General features: G+C 37.2%; 1 protein-coding gene across 1 annotated transcript; it reads left to right on the top strand.

Moving 5' to 3' along the window:
• The first annotated feature begins 12,551 nt into the window (after window positions 1-12,551).
• LOC149193535 (uncharacterized) lies at window positions 12,552-13,627 on the top strand. The gene is made up of 3 exons (XM_089407348.1): window positions 12,552-12,681; window positions 12,772-12,901; window positions 13,006-13,627. Exons 1-3 carry the CDS (start codon window positions 12,552-12,554, stop codon window positions 13,625-13,627), a joined length of 882 nt encoding a protein of 293 aa, XP_089263474.1.
• The last annotated feature ends 10,435 nt before the right edge of the window (window positions 13,628-24,062 follow it).

The following is a 24,062-nucleotide window of genomic DNA, read 5'->3' as shown; positions in this document are numbered from 1 at the left end:
AGGCATATAGCATGAGAGCGTCCAGAGGTTAAGTGGTTAAAAACTTCAGTGGGACCTAGGGGCTAGCTACCTGAGTGGTTGGAATGGTTCCTAGGAGTTTTGTAGCTAATGTGGAAGGTTATATGTTGTGTTTCTGTCGATTCCACTTCCTTAAGGTCACATGGGAGGTTGAATCCAATCATAGTGGCCTATCGTCACATGTTTACCTCAGTTGGATGGTTACTTGGGTAGATGTGGGAGGAGGGTGTTACAAAGTGGTATCAGAGCATGGTTCACCCCTCGGACGGGATGGGCAGTGTCTTGGTCATGCATTCATGTCATGTGCACACGTATTAATTGTTGGGTGTGGAGCCTGATTATCTTCTTTATTCAAAGGCATCATCGAATTGGACCCCATTTCATAATGTGCCGGCAATGCTGCCTGTTTATGCACGCCACCAGGGGGGTCCACGGGGGGCAGTGCCCCCGAAGCTAAAAATAGATGTAAAATTGCCTTGCAAATTGTTGTAATTTCTTAGTCAATCTAAGTCATTCACTAGGCGGAAATCTGACGGTAGAAGTTATGTTTAATTTAGGTTTTTTTCCCTATAAGGAAACCCTCACTATATATGAGGGAATTGTATTGTGGCTATGTAGATGTGTATTTATGAACGAGAAAGAGAGAGGAGATTGTGTGAGAGCGAAGGGGGAATTACAACAGATCTGTTGTAAGTTATATCTGTTCATTTTACTCGATAATATAAAAGGAAGGACTAGTTGTTTATCCGTGGACATAGCCCAAATTGGATGAACCACGTATATCTTTGTCTCTCTTATTTTATGCATTTTCTGTGTTTATATTTCTGCAATATTTTATGTGTTCCATTTCTCTGTAAGATATAATTTTCTAACATTAATCATTCTTGTCGTATATGTTCTTGTTGTATATGCATGGTGTCAATCATGGTTGTAGTGATGTCGCCACGTGAAAGAGGATGTTGTTGTTATGAAGTATGTCATCATGAGTGTATGCTTGGTTACATGTTGTGATGCTTGCATATTGTCAGTGTACGCTGGTATGTTTGTTGTTTTCATGCATAAGTTCATGGTATGCGTAATTGATATGGTCATGCATTGATGATTGAACTCTAGTTAGACTGATGGTTACATGGTTATGTGCTTATGTATCATATGTATATATGCTGGTATGATTATGTTATACTTGTATCACGTTGATTTGATGATCTTGCAAATGAGATATCCTCCCCGAATTCTGCTAAGGTACATTGGTTTATTGTGATTTGGTTTAGTTGACATAGTATGCCTTGCAGGAGAAGGATCAAAATGACTAGCAAGATGGTAGACTACAAAGAATCTCCCTATGAGTCAGATGAGCAGCGTGGTGTTGGGCACTCTTCTGATTTGGAAGACACCTTGAGAAGCTTGAAGGAAGAAATAAGGAGTTGTAAGGAAGACAATGACAGGATCATACAGGAACAATAGAAACAAGGAGAGGTTAATGTAATACTTCTTTAGAGTTTGTCAAAATTGCAGTGACAAGGGCCACTTCAGATCAACCATGGATAGGAGGAAAAAACTAATGGGGTATATGGAAGTAGGTCTCATGGTGGTTACTAGTTGGATAGAGATGACACTGTTAGAGATGGCAAGTTGTTGGATACTCCGGATAGGAGAGGTGATGGATGCAGGTATTATTCTAGTTCTAGTTCTGACGGGCATCATGATCGTCATCGTTATCATCCTTACAGGATGAGTGATAAGGGATACTTTCCAGATGAGTTTAAGAAATAAAAGTCACCTACTTTTGATGGAGATGTGAAGAAGCCAGAAGATGCAGAGGCTTGGATAATGGGGATGAAGAAGTTATTTGGGTTGCATAGTTACACAGATAATATGAAGGCCATAGTAGTTATCTTCAGCCTGAGAGGTAAAGAAAACATATAGTGGGAAGATGTGAAGTTGGTTAGAGACATCAGGACCGATGACTTGAGTTCAAGAGTTCAAAAGGCTTTTCAGGAAGAAGTACTTGTCACAAAGGTAATACGATAGTAAGGCCAAAGAGTTTTATGAGCTAACGGTGGGATTAATGATAGATGAAGAGTACATGACCAAGTTTCTTGAGCTATTGAGGTATGTACCATATCTTAAAGGTGATAAGGATAAAGTTCAACAATTTGTTAGTGGATTTCCATTGGAATTTAGAGATAGGGTTAAGTATGATGAGCCTTGGTCACTTGAGGAAGTTATTGGGAAATTGAAGCATTTCTATGAACAGTCAAAGCGTAAGAATGAATCTCAGCAAGGTTGGAAAGGGAAAGAAAAAGGTAAAGGTAAATGTCAGCCGAAAAGAACAAGGCCTCAGAATGCAGATGAGAAAGAAAATGTGGCACCACAAAAGAGGTCCAATGTAGCTAGATAGGGACATGGGTCATAGCAACAACAACATAGAGGTGAGGGTACTCATCGGTCGGAGTGTTGGACACGCAGAAAGGAGCACCTTAAGAGATATTTTCCACAAAATCAGGGTGGTAGGCCTCATATATATAGTAAGCAGGAGGCATAGATTGTTGGGGATGTTTGTCAGAACGTTTCTCGTATTTATGTAGCATTGGATAAAAAATAGGCAGACCATCAGGCATCTATCATTGAGATGGATAATAAGTTTTGCGATCAAGTTATTTCTCTTTTGATTGACCATGGATATAATAATATCTATGTTAGTCCTAACTTGGTGGATAAGTGTGGTTTGAGTAAGGAATTGCATGCAGAATCTTGGTTAGTGCAGTTGGCTACAGGTACAAAGAAATGAGTTCATCATTGGGTAACAACTTGTGCATTTGATTTGAATGGTATGTCTACCACACCACATTTGAATGTATTTCCATTGGGATCATACAGTATGTTGTTGGGCATGGATTCGTTGTACCTTCGTAGAACCAAGGTAAATTGTTATGTCAACAAGGTATTGGAGGACATGTTGAGGATGTACGTGATGCATCAACATCGAAAGTGGGAAGAGTATCTTCCCTTGGTAGAGTTCGCTTATAACAATGGGTATAAAAAATCTTTGAATATGATCCCGTTTGAAGCATTGTATGGATGGAGTTGCAATACACCTATCAGTTGGAGCGATCTAGTTAACAGGGTGTTGATTGGAACAGACATGTTAGCAGACATAGAATAGGAAATGCAGGTTATAAAGAAGAATCTAAAGGCAACACAGGATAGGTAGAGAGCTATGCAAATTGAAACAGGTTGTTCAAGGAGTTCCAAGTTGGGGAAGAGGTGTACTTGCACATCAAACCAAAAAAGAGTTCCTTATGGATTGGATCATGTGCCAAGTTGGCATTGCGATTTTGTGGACCCTTCAGTATTATTGAGAGGATTGGGCCAATAGCCTATCGTCTTGCACTGCCTCCAATAGTGAAAGTCCATGATGTTTTCCATGTGCCATTACTTAAGAGGTATGCTAAATATTTTGATCACATGATTGAATGGTCTATATTGCAGGTGGAACTAGATGGAGAATTCCAGTCGAAGCCTGAGTGTATATTGTAGAAAAAGGTGTTCATGCTCCTGAACTAAGAAATTGAGCAGGTTAAAAAGCAGTTGAAGCACTTTGGGTCCAATGAAGCTACATGGTATATGGTGGATTAGATTCAGGTATCTATCCTTCCTTTCTTGTCGATTTAGGCAAAGTAGTTTTGGTATGGTGTTTTGGTATATGTTTTCGTACATGTTTGGTATATGTACATATGTATATGGATGTAAATACCACCATGATTTATGTTATAAATCTCCAATAATTTGTATCTGTTTCATAGCATTATGATGTTATGCTTGTTATGTTGTCATGTTGGTTTGCTTCTCAGTAGGGTGATCATTGTAAATATTGCATCGAGCTATGTTATAAAGCTCCATGGGCAGTATGATTTTTTATTTTTATTTTTTTCAGCGGTTTTGCTGAGGTATAGGTGTGGTTGAACAACGAGAATGGTATCCCCCAAGGGGGAGGGTTCTGTAATAGCCCTGGTGAAAATTCCATGTAATAAAAGTAAAAAAAAAAAAAGGCAAAATAATAACCACGGTTGATGGGACACTTATTCCAAGAGGAATGTTTGGAAAACATCCTAGTGTGGGTGTTCATCGATTTATAATGGCTAAGGAAATTGAAAAAGGCAATGATTAAGGCTTTGGAAAGGAAAAATGGCATTTTTGCCACATTTATTTATGAAAATAATGGAAATTAGGACAAAGGGAAGGGGAAAGGTCACAAGTTGCATGTGAGGAGGAAATTGAAGGAAAATAATGGAAAATTAAAAAAATAGAGGCATAATTGATAAAAAGGCTTCTAAGGATCAATTTTTAACCTTTTTCCATTTTTGTTTTGGAGCTCTCTCATTATTCTCTCTCTCTCACTCTCAGACACATAGAGTTTTCTTGGAGCATTTTGGCATTAGATCAAGAAAGGAAAAGAAGTTAAGAGAAAGCAAAGATCAAGCAAGGAAGAGTAGGATCAAGAAGCTACAACATTGTTTCCGGGAAAACTAGTGTCTTTTCGATCTGCTAGTCCCACTAGGATTGACAGCTATCCTAGAAACAATCAATCAAAGAAATTTGTGATTTCCTTTATGTATGATAGATAAGAGAGAAACAAAGGGACCAATCTGGATTTTTCGCTTGACTCCTTGCTTGATTTCTCTCCCCCTTGATAGAGTTTGCAACTCCTTTCCTACTTGTCCCGTTTAGAGAATATCTGTAGAAACAAAGCAAAAAATCACCATCAAAGCATCTCAATCTATTATATCATAAACAATACAGAATCAAAAATAAATTAAACATACAATAGCATTCACTAATAACAGGATTCACAAATAGACGATTGTATGGAGGAAAACTCAAAGAACTTTATTAAAATAGAAGGGAGAATTACAACCCAGCTATCTAATCCAGCGTCATCCTCCCGGCGTCAAAGCCCTCTTCACCTCATGAAAAGCAAGATTACCCAACAATACAATGCTCTTTCTCAAAGACAAACTATTAGCACTTCCTTGCAAATTACAAAATTCCATCCTCTAAATCTCTCAGATGAGGGATCCATTTATAGATGTTTGCAAAAGTGTGAGTCATCTCTGGGTTTTTTTATTAGTGGCATTCCACTTGTTGTTCTTGGTTCCACTTGGAGATTTCTTGGATATCTCACTCATCCCTGGGCGAATTCAGAGGCAAGTGTCATATGAGAAGTTTTTGGAAGATTCCATGAACATCCACTTAGCAAACTATCTCGGATATTTGTCCATCCTCTCTCATCGCACCCCACAGAAGGCCTCTTCAGTATGCATCGCACCTGGCTAGTGTAGAAGTCAGTATGCATCGCACCCTGATAGTGGAGCAGTCAATATGGTCCAGTTTTGGTCAGTTCTGAGTGGTTTTTCAGGTGGAACTTTTGGGGAATGATGTAATCAGTTGACCATGATCCTTTAGGGTATGAAACAACACTTTTAGGGGTTAAAGAGCCCTTGGTTTATCGACATATAAGATTGGGGTTGCAATGCCCAAATATGTCTATAACAAACATGATTATTACAAGTATCGATTTGTATGCATATTTTCCTTGCTATATTTGGCATGCATGGTATTGCATGTTCTTTTGATGTTATGCCATGGATTTTTCCAGGTGTGACAATGTTTTGAGCCTAGCCTTGCCAATTCCAGATAACAATGGTGTGATGGGGTTCTCATGTTTTGGTTGAGCTGGATTGCGGAATTGATTCGAAGCTGAGTGAGGTGGATCTCTGAATGATAGAATACATGGCCTAGTAACCCTTGAACTAGACTGTGGATTGTTGTAAAGCCATATTTTGTATTGCCTCGGTGGGCCTAGGAATCCTTGCCAGTGAATGGCAAGATATACGGTAACACCAAGAGGTGGTTTGCTCTCCATTGGGCCTAGTAATCCCAGGTTGGGATATGCAGTAAATCCTAGTGAGTGGGTCTCGGTTTAGGGCCTAGTGATGTGGTGTGGTTTGCGGTAAAGCCTAAGAGACTAGGAGATAGGAAAATTCCTCACTGTGTAGGTGGATAAATCTGGTGGCATCCATGCTTATTTTGCCTAGTCATCGGGTGGATATCATGGTAAAGACTATTATTACATGTTCATTGTGTTGACCTAGTGATCTGGGATGTATTATAGTTAATCCTAGTTTCTATTGATGAGGGTGAGGTGGTTTAGCCTCAGGATATCCTGGTTGGTTCTTTTGGTTTGAGTCTCACATTCATGATTGGAATATGGCTCGAGGGTGAATGTATGAAGAGAGATTTGGCTCAGCCATTCTATGGACGGGTGGAATGTGGTAGTCCCATTCTGGGTTTGGATTTTGCATCATCAATATGAGGTTATTTCTCCTTGTATTTCTATGAGTATTATAATGGTTTATATGTGGATCATATGGATGTGATTTCATTAGTATTTCTATTGCTATTATGTTGGTTATATATATGTTTTATGGCAGTGGCTATGTATGGCTCTCATCATGTTTTTACTTATAAATGAATGGATAATGTATCTATGACCTAATAGATTATAATGCAACAAATTATATGAGGGAACAATGGTTCTTAGCGATTCTCAAATAAGTATGAGATACTATGCTTAAAACTATTGCTTACACCTGTAGATTACATAATTGTGATATTTTTGGCGAAATGTATGTCATGGCTACTCAAGTTTTGGTCAAGGGCTTGTTCAATTATTTACTTTTTCATCATTGTTTCAATGTTATCTTACTATTCTGAAGGTGTCATTCAATTCTGGGCAGTGACCTGGGCTTTGGGCCTGAAAAAGCTTCTCAAATCCTAGGGACGCTAACACAGCACTGAGAAAAATAGTCCCTAGACGCTGGCATGCCTTGTCATGAGAGCGTCCAAAGCCTCTTGGAAACTGGAAAGCCTATAACATGAAAGCGTCCAGAGGTAAAGTGGACAAAAACTTCAGTGGGACCCAGGGGCTAGCTACCTAAGTGGTTCGAATGGTTCATATGAGTTCTGAAGCTGATGTGGAAGGTCTGTATGTTGTGTTTCCGTCAATTCTTCTTCCTTAAGGTAAAATCAGAGGTTGAATCCAATCATAGTAGCCTCTTGTCACATGTTTACCCCGGTTGGTCAGTTACTTGGGTAGATGTGGGAGGAGGATGTTATAGGGACTCTAAGGTAATTATTGATTGGGTTAATGATCACAACAATCTTTAGACTCTGGCCCTCCTTACTTGGCAACAAAAAAATAGGTCTTTGACTTTGTCCTTCCATTAGATCTCTTTCTCCCACATTTTTCGTGAGCAAAACAGAGAAGTTGATGTTTTGTCTAAGAGTGGATGCTCTCCAGCCCTGAGATCGATTCACTTTCAGGAATTTGATTCATATATTCTTCTATGCTCAGTCCAAATTTCCTTCTAACTCATTTCTCCATGCTCCATTTGGCTACTTTCAATTTGGGTTTTGATTCTAGCCTTCTGTGGTCTGGTCATATTTTGGTGTGATGAGGTAGCCTCTGTTAATATGTTTCTTCTTAAGCTCTAGAGAGGAATTAGGTACAATATCTCTCCCATACTAAGCTCTAGAGTTTTCATTTTTTGTTTGCTTTTATTTTTATATAATTTGACTGAGTCAAAATGTTTAAGAAGATAAGACATTACAACATCTCTTCTTTATTGAATGGAACAATGGTAACAACATCAACCACGTAAGAAAAACAACAAAATATAAAAAATTTTGGCATAAAAAGAAAAAAAAAACATAGAGAAATTTAAAGAAAAATATGTTTATAAAAAAATGAAAAAAAAAATCACAGCCTTTTTATAATACTTAATATTTAAAAATTTATATATATATATATATATATATATATTAAAATTTACATAAAATATTATAAATAACTGTAAATCAGACAAAAGTAAGTGATTTTACATATTCCTGCAATAAGCAGAAGCAAGCCACTGAACAAGCCTCCTTACCTCATAATACTTAACACATGAAGTTATTAAAAAGGCATGATCACCGGAAATTCCATGGGTAAATACTAAGGTTACTGAATACTATATCCCTTAAACTCGCCCAAAGTAAGTATCTTCATATACCATGTGCAAATACTAAAGGTTACCTACGATCACATGAAGGCTATCAATGTTATTTTAATTACACATTGACAGAGGAGAGGAAAGACTAATTTAACTTAACATTGAATTTTTGTGAAAAATCATTGAGTTAAGACATGCTCTCCGCTCTGTCCATAAATTAATTTTAATCTCGGAATGAAACGATGTTCAGGCATAACGATTCATTTAAATTGGAATCCCTTTTAACTTTAATTTATTATAGATATTTAAAGATGATGATAGATAATATCAAACTCGGACTTACTATTGAAATGCAGATCAGATTTGACGACTCATTTATACACGTCCAGTCACAGGGATCTGAGAAATTCAAGCTTTTCCACACCATTCAAATCCACATCGGGTGAAGATGACGATAGATTTGGCAATGGAGACGTTGAAGCGATTGAAACGAAATGAAATATTTTTTCGAAATCAAATTTTCAACCTCATCAATGGGTTTTAAACTAGATAGAAAAAATGACATCTCATTGTGAGAAATATAAAACATATATGGTGTATAGCTTTTAATTATGGTTAAATTTTGATAAATATACATATTAATTCTCGTTAAATTTTAATAAATATACTTATTTCTTATTTTTTGAGTATAGTATTTCTTAATTTTATTAAAAACACCCACTCTTATTATTATTTCGTCATTACTTGTAGAATTGCATTAAACTCAGTGAGTATAGGAAGTAATAATTAAAGATTGAAGGACAAAATTGCAATTAATTAAAAGCCATGTGGTGCAGGTGTAATTGTTTTTGGCTCGTCAGCACCCAGGGTTTAAAATTGACGCCCATATGCCCGTTTTTCCACTTTTTACCAGTAAAATACAGTTTATTCTGAAATGAACACGTCAAGTTAACCCGCAGCTAATTTTTTAAAATGTCAAAATGACGGGTATATAAAAAAATTAAAAGTTTCAAAATTTATATATATTTTTATGTATATCTAGCTGATACTGGGATATGTGGAGTGGTCGATTCTTCTGACACCCTACGTGTGTATAACCCCTACTTCACCTTACTACTTCGGTTTGTCTGGGGTCAGCTCTTACCGTCAAAAACACGCAATGCAGTGTATTTTGGTACGTTCCAGATAACTTGTGTCAACAAAATCTTGTATTCCTTTTCTAAATGGCGGTTTGCATTAATGTTTCTTGCGTTTATAATGTTGAATCATGAGAACTAAAGAGTGGGACTGTTGGAGAGAGGCATCCTAATTAAATACAAAGCAAAAACAAAAGCAAAAGAGGGCGGTAGATGAGCAATTTTGAATGTTCATTCTCCTTAAAGACAAGATTAAAGTAAATATGTACTTGCAAAGGAAGAAGAGACCACGATTGTCGCAGGGCGAATGACTCAGAGCTTCTCAAAATCAAATTTATAGAAGTTTTTCAGTGATGGCAATCAAAATGGGCCTTCGAGAGGTTTACACCACTGGACCTCCCAAGGTTTCGTTAAAGTATAGAGAAGCCATCTACAAGCCTGTTGTAGTGACGAAACCTCAACCACACTGTCATATGAGCACCCTCTCCATGGCACTCAGTTCTCTTTCCAATGTTAAAGATTCAGGAATTAAAGCGCTGCATGATTTGAGCGATATAGAGAAATAGTGACGGAAAAGTCCCACTATCTCTATCACTTTCATGTAAACTTTCATTTTCATAGTGGATGAAACAGTTTATTAAAATCATTTATGTGTGTAACTGCAGATTGTGGATCACGAAGACAACGAGATGATGAGGCCTCTCAAAATTCGACCATGAATTCAAGTTAAAGTCAGAAACGCTGAAAGATACAGTACTTACCTGATGTTATAGTAAAATGGTCTACAATTTCCTCCTAGAAATAGAGGTTCTTTGAAGTTTCCTTGTGAAGTGGTATTTACATCAAATATTGCTCCCATAGAAATAGAGGTTCTTTGAAGTTTCCTTGTGAAGACATGGTATTTACATCAAATATTGCTCCCATACTAAAGAAATAAAGATGAAGTATCCTGTAAAGTGGTGCTCCCATAAAAGAGTCCAGAGTGACCAAAGGTGTGAGGTGTAGATTCTAAATCTAAAAAATAAAGGACAAAGTATCCTAGCAAGTGGTATTTCTATAAAATATTGTAGAGTGACCAACAATGTGTGGCGTGGATTCTAATTAAAAAAAATAAAGGACAAAGTATCATGTGAAATGGTATTTCCCTAAAATATTGGAGAGTGACCAACAGTGTAAGGTGTGGATTCTAATACGAGAAGGCCCCTCTTCATATTGTCCCTCACTAGTACTAGACTTTCCTCAAGCAGAGGCTTCGCCTAAATTCGGGTAAGTTCGAGTAGATTTTAATATATTTGAATAATTTATACATGCAAATTCTGATATCTGGAGCATAGACATCCTTTTTAACAAAAGCTTATTGTAATTCGCTGAGAGTGTTCGATTTCATGGAATCTTTTCCCTTCTCCATGGAATTCTCACGGGAGGAAGCTCTCTCCTCCTTTATCTAAGTAGCAATTCAACTGCCCTTTACTTGAATTTGAATACTTTCACTGAAAATATCTAATATCCACAGGTTAGACATCATTTCAGCAAAATCTTATTGCAATTTAAACCAAAATGTTCCATTTTCTCAAAAATAAATTTAATTAAAAAAGAAATTTTGGAAATTTATTTTTAGCAATGGCATGTTGTTTTTTACCCTATTATCTTCAAAGTTTAATTGCATTTGCTTCAGGGTTTGCATGTATACATTGTGTTTTTTTGCTTTTAAGTTAGAAAAAACAAGTAAAATGAAATATTAAAAGTAATATGAAGGGTTGTGTAAAAATAAGATCGTCATCAAAAAAATCCATGATGAGCAAGGGGACCCGTCAAATTTAACTCTTGTGAGCACCCACTAGAATGTTATAAAGCCCAAAGATTCACTATGCATTTCCTCATTCTGAATCTTCGTTCTTTCCTTCCTCTCAACCACCGTAAATTATAATAAAAGAGAATTTGAATTTCATTGAATTCAATTCAAATCCATGGAAGAAGACAGAGCTAGTGTGAATAGAGGAAATAACAATAACAACGTCAATAATAACACTAATTTTTCAACACCAGAGAGACAAATAGTTGGCCCTCACTTTGGACCCATTTGTCGTCCCTTCTTCATCCGCACGCAGGACGTTGCTCGGATGACTCAGGAGTAGTGTGAGCGCATCCACCATAATTATTACCTTAAGCATGGCTATTGGATAGAAGAAATCCCCCGCAATCCATACAACGACATTGCGGCACAACAACAAGAACGGGAATATCAACTACAGAGCGAACGGCTATGCAAGGAGGAAGAGGAACGACAACTAGAGAGTGAACGACAGCACAGGGAGGAAGAGGAACGGGAAGTATAGAGGGAACGACAGCGCAGGGAGGAAGAGGAACGGCAAAGAGTGACCATTTCAGAGGAGCATCTGAAGAAGGGAAATGATGATACAAGTACTCCATCTTGTTCAGTTTACCTCAGTGCACGACTATTCATTTCATAAAAGATTTCGGGCCGAACTACCCAATTTGAATTCAAAATTTTGGGTGGCACTTACTAATTTGAAATGTTGGAAGGGAACCGGGGCATTGAATGAATGTACGTAGACCGTGAACATATTGAATGAAGGGTTGAAGTCCAAGCAGTAAATAAAGTTGCAATGATTTCTGGCGTCGAGCCGTGAACGTTATTGGAGAAAACATGCCAGAGTCGATCCGTGACCGCCGATGTAAAAACCATGGTGATGCATGGACATGTATAGCCAAAAAAAACCATGGTGATGCATGGACACATATGTTAATCCTCTCATGCACTATGGCTTAGTGACTTGTTTTTAAGAGTTGCCGTGCACAACATGGCGGTTCCTATTTCCACCTCCATAGCAAAGTTAATGCTATGGAGGTACCCCTCTGACAGCGGCAGATGATGTGGTTGACGTCATGGCGCCCTTTCATCCTCGACCATGCATCATGGCATCCATCCGGCGCATCCATCCCTCTCCGGCTGTCGTGCTCCTGCCCCTCAACGGCGACCCTGCCCGCAGCCACTTTGGCCTCCCTCTGGCGTATTGATGAGCACATTTACCAACCTCCGGCACATTTACCTCAGTCTCGGCCTTGATCGCAACATGATAGTATGTCGACATTAATACTCATATACCCATTTGATTTGAATTCAAATTTGAATTTTGAAGTGCCCTATTTCCAAAGAGAAGCGAGGAGGACAGTCCCGTGTCATATACCCATTTGATTTGAATTCAAATTTGAATTTCGAAGCGCGCTATTTTCAAAGGGAAGCGAGGAGGCCAGTCCCGTGTCAGAGCAGACCATCAGCTGTTTTGAGTTAGCCTTAACGGGTTACGGAAGAATATTGAAGATGGTTAGATCCCCTAGTTGTCCAAAGGGTCTTAGCCGTGGGGCTTGGTCTGCCATGGAGGATATGAATCTCTCTAAATACATTCGAATTCATAGTAGCAATGGATGGAAAAATATCCCTAAAAAAGAAGGTGAGTTTCAGTAAAATTCTAATTGCAATTTTTATTGCAAACAAAATGCGCATTGAGAGGCTAAATGAGCGGGTAGGTTTTGTTTTGCAGGTCTTAAGCGATGTGGAAAGAGTTGCAGGTTGCGGTGGCTTAACTATCTTCGCCCCGACATTAAACGTGGTAACATTTCTCCCGACGAGGAGGAGCTCATTATTCGGTTGCATCGTCTTCTTGGCAATCGGTATGTAGAAAATCAGTGCACATGACACTTTCGGTTTTCTTAGGTTTTGAAATATTTTGGAAATCTTCCATTGAGTTAATCTCAACTATACAATGTATTTGCAGGTGGTCTCTAATAGTAGGACGACTGCCTGGTCGAACAGACAACGAAATCAAGAATTATTGGAACACTCATATGGGCAAGAAGTTGTGCCTCTCAATGAACAAATCTCAACCCAGGACTTCAGAAAATCGAAGAACAAGATCAAAATCTCCTGTTCCTGTTCAAAATCCTGTGTTCAAAGCCACTACCGTTAAAATAAAAATAGTCGTGCGACACTGTGGAATTGTAAGAGCAAATGGCTGTAACGATGAGGGCTGCAATAATCATATATCAGATGAAGCCTTCAAATTATGGAACATTCAAGAAACCAGGAAATTCTCATGGCGCGACCTAGTTGTGAACGATTCCATTGGAAATGAAGAATTTGAGCGTATTGGTTTGCCATTGGCTGATAATGCCGTCGAAACAGCAGCTACACATTTTCTCTATTCTATGTCGAGTTTAGGTTACCAACAATCTCCTCATTACGATTATTCTGGGGGAGATGCAGTTAGTTTAGCCGAGAGTTCATTGTTTCTAACAAGCAGTCGTCTCAATACTGTAATTTGCTCCCTCTCTGTTCGTCTGTTCAACAGATTTTACATCAGAAGACTTGTACAGAGCAATGGAAAAAAACTACAATAACGAACAAGACAAAGAATGTATTCATGAATTCAATTATTTACAGACATGAAGCCCGTTGCAATCACTTACGCATGGGTGGAGAGAGCTTTAGACAAAGTTGGGCTGCAACATCGTGCGGAAGGAATGAGCTGTGGACAAACTTTTTTCTGGAACACCATGAATAAATCCCGTGACAGGGAATGGAGCCAATAAAATTTTAGGGATTTCAATCTGAAACTTTCCACCAAGTAGAGTGGCAATCAATGCATTCCACAACTATAGTAAATGTTGTTAAGAGAGGTGTGCTCCTTTTTTTTTAAGTAAAAGTATGATTTTCATTAACTATTACTTTGTGTTTGATAATAAAAAGAAAATTGCAGATTCTCTGTAATATTTAAAATTATTTATCGATTCAAGTTTCATTTTGTAATATTTCTCTTGCAATTTTTGTTTAACATAATATTGGTAATTGACTTATATTTGTGTGATAATTTTTTAGATACAATTGTAATATTTATGTCATGATTTTAGGATTAAAATTTTTCATATTTAAATTTCATAAAAAATCACTATATTAAAATCCTTGCAAATAGCTCATTTTCATATTCACTTAAATACTATCAATTACTATTTATCATAATTTAATCAAATATTTGCATAAAATAAATAAGATTAATATGTAAATGTACAAAGTTTCTAGTGATTACTAACCAACAAAATTTCTCAGTTTCATATAATAACAAAATAAAATCTTATCAACCATTAATTAACTAAAACATTACTTAACTATTTTATAATATTCAAACTACTTTTATAATAAATATTATTAATTAACAAGTTCAATATTAATAAATATTGGTACATGCAGGCTTTATTAGTTGAAATAAATAACTATATTCATAAACTCATCAATAATTAAATGAAAATTGATTCAAATAATAAATTTTTATTTAATATATATTACAACTAGTTTGACACTTAAAAAATTGTTTTTAACAAATAATTTTACTTATAGTAGAAAAAGTTGTGATTTTACTTAATATTAATAACAAATAAGTATAAAATTATTGATAATAAATTCAAATAATTTTCAATTCAAATAAGAAATAACTTAGTAAATAAATCAACTTCAATTTTAATATATATATTTTTAAGGAATATATTCAATCTATGTTTCATAGATATATCTCGCAAGAACAATATTTATTTATACTTTGGCAAGAACAAATACCTTTTAAAATATATCTATCTAACTTCTTTGTGGAAAATGTAAAACCTTCTAGACAACCTTCACGACAAATGTACTACTAGCACAATAAGCCATTATTATTGTTGGGTAAGATTGAATTCTCCACCACCATAATGCAGCTATTAACAAAATACTCAATTTACCAATCAATAAAACTTAAATTAACTAGATACTAAACCTTAACACTAACTTAAATTTAATACTTTTACTTTTAGTTTAATTTAATTATATTAAAACTAAACAACATATAATAACTACTATATAACACTTGTTTATTAATAATTTCTTTATTATTATTGCAATTATATTAATAAATATAGTTGATAAAACTAAATTATTGTGATTTTTTAATTGATTATTTTAATTTACATTTATATTATGTTATTTAATAATTTAAATAATAATTTTATAAGTATATAAAATAAATGTGATTTAAAATTATATCGAATATATATCTAATATATATATATTGAAAAAAGTTACTCTACCGACATCTATCAACCTAAATACTCTTAGCAGCATTTCTTAATTCTTGCATCAATTTGAATCATTCATGCTATTCTCATTATTTTTATACTTGGTCCTTATTAATGAATTGATGACGGCCATGTGATTAGTCAAATATTTTGGAAACGTCATATACTCGGCAAGCCTTATTTCCACCCCTATAGGATATTTATTACACCTTAAGGGTACGAGAGACAATACCTTGACAGTGGGTTTTGGCCGCCTCGATATGGGGACTCCCATCTCCCTTGTTTCTTGGCAACAAATAACGCGATTATTTCCGGCGACTGCTCCATGACCATATAATACTACTTCATGGACATAACATACATGATAGTACATAATCCAGTCCGTCGAAATTAATACTCATCTACCCATTTGATTTGAATTCAAATTTGAATTTCGAAGTGTGCTATTTCATTCTAGTATGGAAGGCAAGCCGAGGATGACAACCAGCTAGCATACTTTGGAGACTGTATAAGGCTCGCCCATAGAGCTTGAATCCGTGCCATTGCCGGTTTGGAATTTGAAATTGAATCGATAATCCTCGACTAAACATGGTTGTGAACTAGCGCGCTGTGACTCATTTACTAATGATGAAACCAGGTGCCTATATTCCATAGCTAATCTCCCTTGGGCCTTACCACCATTGGAGGATGGAGAAAGATACTGACTCTCCTTGTGCATAGCTTTCACAGGTGAAGAGGTACAAGATAAACTTCGTGACCACATTCTCACATAACCTGTGCCAAGTTCGTTTCACTCTAACAATTTCGGTGAGTATTCTCAAAACTTCACTCTAATGATGGTTCGTAGATTTATCATTCCTTTTACAATCATTAATCCTTGCATCCTCCTCTTCTATATCAATACATAGCTTAGACTCTAAAACAAAGGTTTTTGTGTGGCTTATTACATGCGTATCATGCACTATATTATTAAATTGGAGAATCAGATCCCGCTGTGTGTGCTGAAGGGAGTTTTCGACTACATGACAGAGATAAGAGATGCTCAAAGCTTTCCATTTAATCATCTATTGTTAGATATGTGCCAGGAGGTTTCTCCTTTCCCATGTGACATTTTGTGCCTTGGTATAGCTGAGCATGAGCTTAAGATATTGATTTCTGAAATGGAAAATGAGCTGCATCCTCTGGGCTACATCCATACATCCCTTTCTAAAGCCCTGCCGATGCAATTTGGCGATGAAAGCCAACAAAGGTGAATGGGAATACCATCGAATGAGTTTAACGACATCCTCGACAAGTCTATTATATGGATCTGGCATTGTCTCTCCATTGTTTGAGGATTGGGGATGTTATTGCAAATATGTAACGACGCCATTCAACAAAAACTTTTTATTTACAAGAGAGCCCCAAATGGTGAGTCACTAACAACGACTCTATCTTTCTTTTCCTCTCGAATTTTGTCTCTATTAATGATTATAAATATGGAATTTTTTCCTTTTCTTCCCTAAGCTAAGGCCTTGGTTGTCCTCTCCAAAAACAGCATGTGGTAATTTTTTAAATGTGAAAATTAACAATCTTTAGTTCAATGAAACATTTTCTGTATTTTAACAATAAATTCAATGGTCTACATTATATATCTATCAAACTTTATCATAATGAAATTTCCACTGAAATTTCAATGGTCTACATTATATATCTATCCGATGAGTCTTTTTCAATTTATTTATATTTATATTTTGAAAATCTTCTAATTAGCTTTTTAGTTTACATAGTGCTAAGTTTTTGAGAAGATATGTGCAGTTTCTGTAACATAAACGAAGATACGTGAACGACGTGCATATACGGAAGATATGCACATACAGGAAAGTTCATGTATCTGCATCGTATACGTGCAAATTCAATATACAGAAATTGCGCATATACGGAAGCTGGGCATATACAGAAGACATGCGCATGTCTTCCGTATATGCCCAGTTTCCGTATATGCGCACATCTTCCGCATATGCACAATTTCCGTATATGCGCAATTTATGTATATGGAATTTGCGTACATACGATGTAGAAGCATAAATGAAGATGTGTACAAATTCCATATACAGAAATTGCGCATATACGGAAGATGTGCACCGTTTTCGTATATGCGCACATCTTCCATATATGCACAGTTTCCGTATATGCGCAATTTATGTATATGGAATTTACGCATATACGATGCAGAATGTCTTCCGTATATGCCCAGTTTCCGTATATGCGCACATCTTCCGTATATGCACAGTTTCCGTATATGCCAAATTTTTGTATATGGAATTTGTACATATCTTCGTTTACGCTTCTGCATCGTATATGCGCAAATTCCATATACATAAATTGCGCATATACGGAAACTTTGCATATAGGGAAGATGTGCGCATATACGGAAGATGTGCGCATATACGGAAACTGAGCATATACGGAAGATTTGTACACATCTTCCATATATCCCTAACTTTCTTGTATGTGCATACCTTCCGTATATGCACGTTGTTTGTGTATCTGCATCGTATACGCGCAAATTCAATATACAGAAATTGCACATATACGGAAACTGTGCATATACGGAAAACACGAACGACGTGCATATACGGAAGATATGCACATACATGATCGTTCGTGTATTTGCATCGTATACGCGCAAATTCAATATACAGAAATTGCGCTTATACGGAAATTGTGCATATACGGAAGATATGCACGCGTCTTCCGTATATGCAAAATTTCTGTATATGCCCAATTTCTGTATATGGAATTTGCGCATCTGCGATGCAGATACACGAACGACGTGCATATACGGAAGGTATGCACATACAGGAAAGTTAAGGATATACGGAAGACATGCGCATGTCTTCCGTATATGCCTAGTTTCCGTATATGTGCACATATTCTGTATATGCACAGTTTCCGTATATGCGCAATTTTTGTATATGGAATTTGTACACATCTTCGTTTATGTTATAGAAACTGCGTATATAGGGAAACTGTGCATGTACGGAAGATGTGGGCATATACGGAAACTGGGCATATACAGAAGATATGCCCGTGTCTTCCGTATATGCATAGTTTCCGTATATGCGCAATTTCCGTATATGGAATTTGCGCATCCGCAATGCAGATACATGAACAACATGCACATATGGAAGATATGCATATACAAGAAAGTTAGGGATATACGGAAGACATGCGCATATCTCCCGTATATGCCCAGTTTCCGTATATGCACATGTCTTCCGTATATGCCCAGTTTCCGTATATGCGCATGTCTTCCGTATGCCCAGTTTCCGTATATGCGCACAGTTTCTGTAACATAAACGAAGATACGTGAACGACGTGCATATACAGAAGATATGCACATGCAGGAAAGTTCATGTATCTGCATCATATACACGCAAATTCAATATACAGAAATTGCACATATATGGAAACTGGGCATATACGGAAGACATGCGCATGTCTTCCGTATATGCCCAGTTTTCGTATATGCGCACATCTTCCGTATATGCACAGTTTCCGTATATGCGCAATTTATGTATATGGAATTTGCGCATATACGATGTAGAAGCATAAACGAAGATGTGTACAAATTCCATATACAGAAATTGCGCATATACGGAAACTGGGCATATACGGAAGATGTGCACCGTTTCTGTATATGCGCACATATTCCATATATGCACAGTTTCCGTATATGCGCAATTTATGTATATGGAATTTACACATATACGATGGAGAATGTCTTCCGTATATGCACAGTTTCCATATATGCGCACATCTTCTGTAAATGCACAGTTTCCATATATGCTAAATTTCTGTATATGGAATTTGTACACATCTTCGTTTATGCTTCTACATCGTATATGCGCAAATTCCATATACATAAATTGCGCATATACGGAAACTGTGCATATACAGAAGATGTGCGCATATACGGAAACTGGACATATACGGAAGATGTGCGCATATATGGAAACTGGGCATATACGGAAGACATGTCCATGTCTTCCGTATATGCCTAACTTTCCTGTATGTGCATACCTTCTGTATGTGCACGTCGTTCGTGTATCTGCATCGTATACGCGCAAATTCAATATACAGAAATTGCGCATATACGGAAACTGTGCATATATGAAAGACACGCGCATATCTTCCGTATATGTCAAATTTCCGTATATGCCCTATTTCTGTATATGGAATTTGCGCATCTGCGATGCAGATACACGAACGACGTGCATATACGGAAGGTATGCACATACAAGAAATTTAGGGATATACAGAAGACATGGGTATGTCTTCCGTATATGCCCAGTTTCCGTATATGCGCACATCTTCCATATATGCACAGTTTCCGTATATGCGCAATTTCTGTATATGGAATTTGTACACATCTTCGTTTATGTTATAGAAACTGCGTATATAGGGAAACTGTGCATATACAGAAGATGTGCGCATATACGGAAACTGGACATATACGGAAGATATGCATGTGTCTTCCGTATATGCACAGTTTCCGTATATGCGTAATTTCTGTATATGGAATTTGCGCATCTGCGATGCAGATACATGAACGACGTGCATATATGGAAGATATGCGCATACAAGAAAGTTAGGGATATACGGAAGACATGCGCATATCTTCCGTATATGCCTAGTTTCCGTATATGCGCATGTCTTCCGTATATGCCCAGTTTCCGTATATGCGCACAGTTTCTGTAACATAAACGAAGATATGTGAATGACGTGCATATACGGAAGATATGAACATGCAGGAAATTTCATGTATCTGCATCATATACACGCAAATTCAATATACAGAAATTGCACATATACGGAAACTGGGCATATACGGAAGACATGCGCATGTCTTCCGTATATGCCCAATTTCCGTATATGCGCACATCTTCCGTATATGCATAGTTTCCGTATATGCGCAATTTATGTATATGGAATTTGTGCATATACGATGTAGAAGCATAAACGAAGATGTGTACAAATTCGATATACAGAAATTGTGCATATACGGAAACTGGGCATATACGGAAGATGTGCACCGTTTCCGTATATACGCACATCTTCCATACATGCACAGTTTCCGTATATGTGCAATTTATGTATATGGAATTTACGCATATACGATGCAGAATGTCTTCCGTATATGCCCAGTTTCCGTATATGCGCACATCTTCCGTATATGCACAGTTTCCGTATATGCCAAATTTCTGTATATGGAATTTGTACACATCTTCTTTTATGCTTCTGCATCGTATATGCGCAAATTCCATATACATAAATTGCGCATATACGGAAAGTGTGCATATACAGAAGATGTGCGCATATATGGAAACTGGGCATATACGGAAGATGTGCACATATACGGAAACTGGGCATATACGGAAGACATGCACATGTCTTCCGTATATCCCTAACTTTCCTGTATGTGCATGCCTCTCGATTATGCACGTCGTTCGTGTATCTGCATTGTATACGTGCAAATTCAATATACAGAAATTGTGCATATACGGAAACTGGGCATATACGGAAGATATGCGCGTGTCTTCCGTATATGCACAATTTCCGTATATGCCCAATTTCCGTATATGGAATTTGCGCATCTACCTTTTTCCTCCATAGATCCCTTATATTCCTTGAAATTGATTAATTAATAGCATTATAGTTGTTAGTTTGCATTAAAGTTAATTTATGAGTTTTTATGTTAGAAATTAGGAATTTTTAATAAAAATGTTACAGGAAGTCACAACATCCTGTAAATGGTTCATCATCTGACACGTGGCATGACAGGCAAGCCAAAGCAATGGATAGGAACGAAAACTGGAATGTACAAGCATGGAGAAACATCGATCCTATAGCAAATCAAACACTCCTGGTTATGCGGTCAACGCTGGTCAAAGCCCCAACCTTTTGGTGACAAAGGCAGCAACAGCCATAGGTTTCCCAAACCGGTTTCATTTTGTTTCTTTTTGGAAATCGGTTTAGAATGGAAATGACCCAAAAATCATTCCATAGTAAAAGTGGAAACAATTGCATAGTGAATGTACATTCAATCCAAATGAAAACGATGCATTAATTGTTTTCAGAAACACAGATATAGTTACAGTTACGGGGTTGGTGATCTCTGTGTATTGTTTTGAGAACAGAGCTTTTTGTAAGATCTTCAGAACTTAATACCAGAACTCGATTATAGTCACAGTTTTATTATAACAATGTTCATGCCTTAATACCTTAGTTGCTTGAGCGTATTCCAGTGTACCATTGAAATGCGGACGAGCCCTACGTGGACTGGTATACTGTCATTTTCATTTCATTAGCAGCTTTTGAATATTGAATAGCATGCATAGTAATTATAGTTATGCTTATAATTTTGTTGATTTAATTAGCAATCCTTATGAATGGTGTTTATGGTGATAGCTTAAAGGATTTATCGTTAAGATCATTGAACCATATCTTGTAAGAGATCTGATCCATCGTTATATTTTTAAAGCATCCTCATAGACTCTGTTTACATGTATTTAAATTTGTAGTATGCCTTTGATCTTTCATGAGTGCTCAAGTGTTAACTAGACACTGTTTTTATGCATATCATCCTTGTAAGGGGATCAAAACCTCAGTCTAGTGATACGCTGTATCCTTAGGACAGTTAGACAAGTTAGATGATCTAAGTGTTAAGGTGAGAGGAAACACATCTTAATCTTCTGTAAAGAAGTACTGTGACCCATCACAATAAACACTTAGTTAGGGATCCTTTATGTCTATAGACTGTAGACACATGCCTCGAAGTTTACCGACCCTGGTTGATAATAAATATAGTCTAATCTAGCACCCTAGATTGGTCACTACAGGGAGTGAAGTGAAAGGATGAACCTGATTCAATCAACCATGCCTCATGATCTACATGTGTACTTAAAGAAGCGAAGTACACATCCCCACCTTCATCAGAGGTGTTTTTCGCCTCTTTAGAAGGAGCATCATCAGATCCCTTTCCTTTGTCAAGAGCTTTAGATTTATAGTCTTTTTTGTAGTGCCCTTCCTTTCTGCATTTCCAGCACACCACCTTTACAAGTTTTCCTAGAGATTTAGATCTCCCACTCGATGACTTATTTTTGTTTTTGTTCTGGGACCGTCCTCGTATAGACAAGGCATCACCATATTGGCTCTCCATATTTTTTCGTCTCATCTCCTCCGTCAGCAAGGATGAGACTATTTCATCAAATTGCAAGGCAGTTGTATTGCTACCTATTGCAATAATCAGACTATCCCACGAATCTGGTAGAGAACACAACAAACTGATTCACTTATCTTCATCTGAAATTTTGATATCAACAAATAATCACGGACTTACCACAGTATTAAATGCATTCAGATGCTCTGTCAGTGAGTCTCCATCTTTCATCCTCAGGTTATATAGCTTTTTCTGCAGGAGCAGTTTATTCACCAGAGACTTAGATTGGTACAAAGTCCCTAACTTGTCCCACAAAGCCTTCATCATAGCTTCCCCAGATACATTTAGAAAAATGAATCTGAGATGCACAATAGTATTGTGCTCTTTGCCTTCTGATCCAACTTCTTCCATTCTTCATCAGACAGTCTCGTTGGTTTAGTACCCAGATCTACTGTGATCCACTAGTCTTTATCCACCAATAGATCCTCCATCTTGAGTTTCCATTACTCAAAACTATGACCATTAAATTTCTCGATCTTTATCTTTCCACTGCTCGCCATCTTCTTTCACCATTAGAATCGATCTCGCAGATTTCCCATTGAACAAGGTCTACCACAACCTCGAGTGAAACCCCTTAGCAATAAATGCATCCCCTTGAAGCCAAAACATCTATGATACCAAATGTAGGTTCTAACCCCGTATAGAAATTACCTGCATATGATTCTAGAACACAAAAAATAAACAATGCGAGAGCATAACACATAAAAAACATATACACAAATATTTTCGCCTTGATCCCAAAACGAGACTACCAGTTTGATTTTTCATTATGTTCCTTTCAATGTTACAATACATATTTATACGTGCCGAAGCATCCAATACCATGGACCGAAAACCATCACGTCCAAAACCATGGACCAAAAACTATCATGTCCAAAACCATGTGCGAAAAATCATGCACAAAACCATAGGTAGGTCTGCCCAACCTAATATAGGGTTAACTACACCCCTCAAACCCCATGTGACTCCCCCCGCTACGCAATCGGCGCAACGAAGGGGGGGCTCTACCCCCCTTCTAACCACTCGGTTAACTACATGGGCTAGTCGTGGAAAGAATATAACACAACCCAACAAATGACCCCTAGTGGCATGGGATAAGTTGTGTAAACCAAAGATGCATGGTGGCCTAGGACTGAAAAATCTTGAGTTGTTATCTCATGCCCTTAGTGCAAAATATTAGTTGTGATGGCTACACGGAGGACAAGAGATATGGAAGCGGCTTTGGGTGTGAAAATATAGGGTTACGGGTTGGAAATATCCATTGTAATACCATCATAGCCGACCAAATGACTCCTCGATCTGGAATCGAGCAAAACACCACGAGGGCCTCATTCGAGATCACGAGTTCTGGGAACTTAGGAATGGAAGCAAGGCCAAATTTGGAAAGAGGCTTGGATACAACACCCTATATTGGCTCAAGACCTTACCCTCGAATATCTCCAAGCATTTACCTCCCAGTTAGGGGTG

Source organism: Pinus tabuliformis, chromosome 2_2 (assembly GCF_031772625.1).
Source record: "Pinus tabuliformis cultivar Carrire ecotype Pingquan chromosome 2_2, CPIR1, whole genome shotgun sequence".
NCBI lineage: Eukaryota > Viridiplantae > Streptophyta > Pinopsida > Pinales > Pinaceae > Pinus > Pinus tabuliformis.
The sequence above is the reverse complement of the archived record's forward strand: the minus strand, read 5'-3'. Positions and strand labels throughout refer to the sequence as shown.